The 5,000-nt window shown below is 47.1% G+C and overlaps 1 protein-coding gene across 1 annotated transcript in view; it reads left to right on the top strand.

Moving 5' to 3' along the window:
- Positions 1–903: 903 nt before the first annotated feature.
- The window catches only part of LOC105906011 (zinc finger protein RFP-like), a 13,978-nt gene continuing 9,881 nt past the window's right edge, over positions 904–5,000 (top strand). The window contains exons 1-5 of the mRNA XM_042709505.1: positions 904–1,023; positions 1,808–2,159; positions 2,394–2,965; positions 4,377–4,451; positions 4,663–4,778. Of these exons, the coding sequence (XP_042565439.1) occupies positions 904–1,023; positions 1,808–2,159; positions 2,394–2,965; positions 4,377–4,451; positions 4,663–4,778 (1,235 nt within the window). The remainder of the gene's footprint in view (positions 1,024–1,807; positions 2,160–2,393; positions 2,966–4,376; positions 4,452–4,662; positions 4,779–5,000) is intronic.

The raw sequence follows: 5,000 nt of genomic DNA on the forward strand, positions 1-5,000 counted from the left end.
TGCGAGTGGTACATTTTTGTAGTGTCGGTGATGCGGAGAACAAAGCACTCATAATTATATGAGTGTTATTAGTACACCATAGCATATCATTATTGTAGAAAATGATTAAGGTGGACTCATGATAAGAATAGAGAGAAATACAGACAATTTATTTTCACTGCTTCAATTTATTGCATTTGTTATTAAAACATTGTCATTTAACAGACGCTTTTATTCAAAGCGACTTACAAGGAAATGTAAAACTACAGCGAGGAAGGAGGTGAGGGGATTTGAACTAGCAACCTTGCAGTTACGAACCGGCAGGGGTATACACTGTACCAGTTCACACTTGCCATCAGGTATTCATACATAGATATCACCCTATAAACATCCCAACACACCTTGCTCTCACAGCGGTGGCGGTGTTGAATTTTGCCATTATTATGGTCTTGTATTCTTCATAAGCGTTCATGTTCATCTCCTGCTCACCAGCGGAGAAAAAAAGAGCCCTTTTCTTTGAGTTTAGAACCATTATACCGTTAGAAAATCATTGTTTTGGTGATCAACCTTTCCTGCCTTTTGAAGTAGGGCGTGCACGCGCAATTGCCCTGATAAGTTTAGCCTGGTTGAAATTAACCACATGATTTGGAGGCGGATTAGTCGTTGACGAGCCGATATTTGCTGTTCTCAATCAGCTGGCTAATGTTAACGGGCTAAAAGGACAATTGATTAACTTAGCTTCAGCCCTTACGACGAATGGGGCGCTGTTGTTGTCTGTGTTGTGACAATTGTTGTTTATGTTGATGCTGTTGTTGTTGTGACTATTGTTGTTGTTTATGCTGATGCTGTTTGTGTTGTTGTAATGACTATTGTTGTTTATGTCGATGCTGTTTGTGTTGTCGTTGTTGTTGTCGTACAGTAGCCATGGCGACCCCCGGCAGTGCTCTATCAGCGGAACAGTTCCAGTGTCCCATCTGTCTGGACGTGCTGAGCGATCCTGTGTCGACGCCATGCGGCCACAACTTCTGCGCGCCGTGCATCAAGGTATGTGTGTGTACATGTGTGTGTATATGTGTGTGTATATGTGTGTGCAGGTATGTGTGTGTACATGTGTGTGTATATGTGTGTGTACATGTGTGTGCAGGTATGTGTGTGTACATGTGTGTGTATATGTGTGTGTACATGTTGTGGCATCACGATGGGCCAGCTATCAGAGGGGTGTGGGGTTCGTGTGGAGGTCTGGCTGCCACACCACAAGATGGCTGCCAGTGGAACTACATCTCCCAGAATGCAGCAGCACCCAACCAGGTGTAGGTGCTTAAGGCACCTGATGGACGAAGGGGCATTTAAGACAGGTGGTGCCTGTTGTGAAAGAGCGAGCCACGAGAGCAGGAAGAGCCAGAAGGGAGAACAGAGAGCACTTGACGTGCGGGTGAAGCTGTTGTGGAAACGCTTGCTGAAGCGCTTGCTAAGCCGCATCCGGAAGGGGGAAGGCTAGCCCCAAGCCGGGAAGGACCTGGACGGAGGAACTTTAAGCTGCAACTACAGTGGGCAGGATGTAAGTGAGGAGCAACTTTATGAAGCCTATGTTTTTGCCTTTGAAGAACTTTTATGTTTGCTTCCTGAAAGACTTTGTGTTTGTGAATAAACCTGATCCTCGTTTGAAAGCACTTTTGCCTGCTCTGTCCTGTTAATTACGCACTGCCCTACACCCAGCTCAGTGGTAAAGCCTCTCATGATACCACATATGGTGGAGAATGCGGGCATAGGGCGTAAGTGCGAATGAGCAGAAGTGAAGGAATCGACGACTTGGTGGAACTTTTTTCAGGACTTCACGCAAAGGAGCACCAAACAAAAAATGGAGGAACTGGTGATGATGCTGTGGGAGAGCCAGAGGGCCCAGCAGGAGACCAGTGCAGCCTTGTTGCAGATGCAGCAGAAGGACAATCCAACTAGAGATGACCTAGAGGAGGCCGAGAAGAAGCACGCCCGCTCTGGTGAGATGTTCGAGAGGGCCCAGGAAAAGCTAAGCCAGATGCGCAGTGCAACAGTGGTGGTCCTAGCTGCCGGTGATGAAGAGTGGGACGATGATGGTGGCGATGATGATGTCTATGGTGAAGATGTCAGTGATGAAGAGGTCGGTGATTTCGACGATGATGCCGATGATGAAGCTGACGATGGTGATGAAGATGATGACAAAGGTGATGATGAAGGTGACGATGATGAAGGTGAAGATGATGTCGATGAGGAAGATGAAGGTGATACTGATGGTGATGAAGATGATGACGAAGGTGATGATGAAGGTGACTATGATGAAGGTGACGATGATGAAGATGATGTCGATGAGGAAGATGATGTCGATGAGGAAGATGATGAATATGATGAAGATGTTGATGATGAAATTGCTGAGGAAGAGGTGGAGGATGAAGATCCTGCAGAAAACGAAGATCCTGCTGATGACGAAGATCCTGCTGATGACGAAGATCCTGCGGAAAACGGAGATCCTGCTGATGACGAAGATCCTGCGGATGATAACGAAGCAGGTGAAGATGACTCTGAGTCAGAGGTCCCACCAGGTAAAAAGGCAGCTCCAGCCAAGTCTGCTGCCAAGGCAGCCCCTGCTAAAGAAGAGCCTGGGGAAGTCCACAATGGTAAAGAGGCAGATGACCCAGACGATGGTGCCGATGGCGACAACGACCTCGGAGAAGAGGGGGATGTCTTTGACCAGACCAACGTGTCGACTTCTGCCCGAACAAACGTGTCTGACTCTGCCCAGAGGAGAAAGATGTGTGCCGGCTACCAGCGCAATGTGGTAGTAGTGTGCCACACAAACGAGGCCTACAAGGAGAAGACTCCTAAAAAGACGGAGACGGATGGCAAAGATGTCCCCGAACGTGCCGTGCTCAAGAGGAAGGGACTCTACGCCCTGCCAGAGGTGGGCGATTACTTCCCTGAGGTGACGTATGTGGAGCTGAAGAAGCTGGAAGCAAAGGCGTATATGTATATGTGGTGTATATGTGTGTGCAGGTATGTGTGTGTACATGTGTGTGTATATGTGTGTGTACATGTGTGTGCAGGTATGTGTGTGTATATGTGTGTGCTGTATGTGTGTGTATATGTGTGTGCAGGTATGTGTGTGTATATGTGTGTGTACATGTGTGTGTATATGTGTGTGCAGGTATGTGTGTGTATATGTGTGTGCAGGTATGTGTGTGTATATGTGTGTGTAGGTATGTGTGTGTACATGTGTGTGCAGGTATGTGTGTGTATATGTGTGTGCTGTATGTGTGTGTATATGTGTGTGCAGGTATGTGTGTGTATATGTGTGTGTACATGTGTGTGTATATGTGTGTGCAGGTATGTGTGTGTATATGTGTGTGCAGGTATGTGTGTGTATATGTGTGTGCAGGTATGTGTGTGTATATGTGTGTGTAGGTATGTGTGTGTAGGTATGTGTGTGTATATGTGTGTGTATATGTGTGTGCTGTATGTGTGTGTATATGTGTGTGCAGGTATGTGTGTGTATATGTGTGTGCAGGTATGTGTGTGTATATGTGTGTGCAGGTATGTGTGTGTATATGTGTGTGCAGGTATGTGTGTGTATATGTGTGTGCAGGTATGTGTGTGTATATGTGTGTGTAGGTATGTGTGTGTATATGTGTGTGCTGTATGTGTGTGTATATGTGTGTGCAGGTATGTGTGTGTATATGTGTGTGCAGGTATGTGTGTGTATATGTGTGTGCAGGTATGTGTGTGTATATGTGTGTGCTGTATGTGTGTGTATATGTGTGTGCAGGTATGTGTGTGTATATGTGTGTGCAGGTATGTGTGTGTATATGTGTGTGCAGGTATGTGTGTGTATATGTGTGTGCAGGGGCCCGTTCGTCGTAGGGTTGAAGATAAGTTAATCAATTGGCCTTTTAGCCCGTTAAGATTAGCGAGCTGATTGAGAACAGCAAATATCGGTTCGTTAACGGCTGATCCGCATCCAAATCATGTGGTTAATTTCAACCAGGCTAAACTTATCATGGCATTTGCGCGATCGCAAAGAACTCTCTCCCTACGCTAATCTAACTATCACATATCAGTCCTTGGTCAATGGGATCCCTCTTTTTTCCGGGGGTGTGGCAAGCTTATCCAGCTACACTTAAGTTAGCCTACGCTGGAGCAGGTTAGTGCTAATTGATATGTTACTATGGTGATTTATCAAAAGTTGCTTCCACGAACCAAAAAGAGGGGCGTTTTTGATCTTAGCCTGGAAATTAGCTCGCTAAACCGCTTAGCGAGCTACGACGAATACCCCCCAGGTATGTGTGTGTGTATATGTGCGCAGGTATGTGTGTGTACATGTGTGTTGGTCATTAATTGTATGATCTATTATTATATGAATCATCAAGCGCAACTGGGACTGCAGCGTGGTGTGCCAGTGTCCGCTGTGCAAGGAGACCTTCTTCCGCCGCCCCGTGCTCAAGGTTAGTGTGTGAGTGTTTCTAATGTGTGTGTGTGTGTGTGTTTCTAATGTGTGTGTGTGTGTGTGTGTACAGGTCAACACCACCCTGCATGTGTGTGTGTGTGTGTTTCTAATGTGTGTGTGTGTGTGTGTGTGTGTACAGGTCAACACCACCCTGCGTGTGTGTGTTTCTAATGTGTGTGTGTGTTTCTAATGTGTGTGTGTGTGTACAGGTCAACACCACCCTGCGTGAGGTGGCCGATCACGTCCGCTCCCAGAGGGACAGCGGCCACGACCTCACGCCAGCCCAGCCCGGGGAAGTGCCCTGTGACGTCTGCAGCGGAGACGGGTGGGTGTGTGTGTGTGTGTGTGTGTGTGATCTGTGTGCCCTGTGTGTGCCCTGTGTGTGATCTGTGTGCCGTGTGTGTGTGTGTGTGTGTGTGTGAATGTGTGTGTCTGTGTGGATGTGTGTGTGTGTGTGTGTGTGTGATCTGTGTGTGTGTGTGTATGTGATCTGTGTGTGCCCTGTGTGTGATCTGTGTGCCCTGTGTGTGTGTATGTGATCTGTGTG

The sequence above is a fragment of the Clupea harengus genome, chromosome 13 (genome assembly GCF_900700415.2).
Source record: "Clupea harengus chromosome 13, Ch_v2.0.2, whole genome shotgun sequence".
In the NCBI taxonomy this organism is placed as follows: Eukaryota; Metazoa; Chordata; class Actinopteri; order Clupeiformes; family Clupeidae; genus Clupea; species Clupea harengus.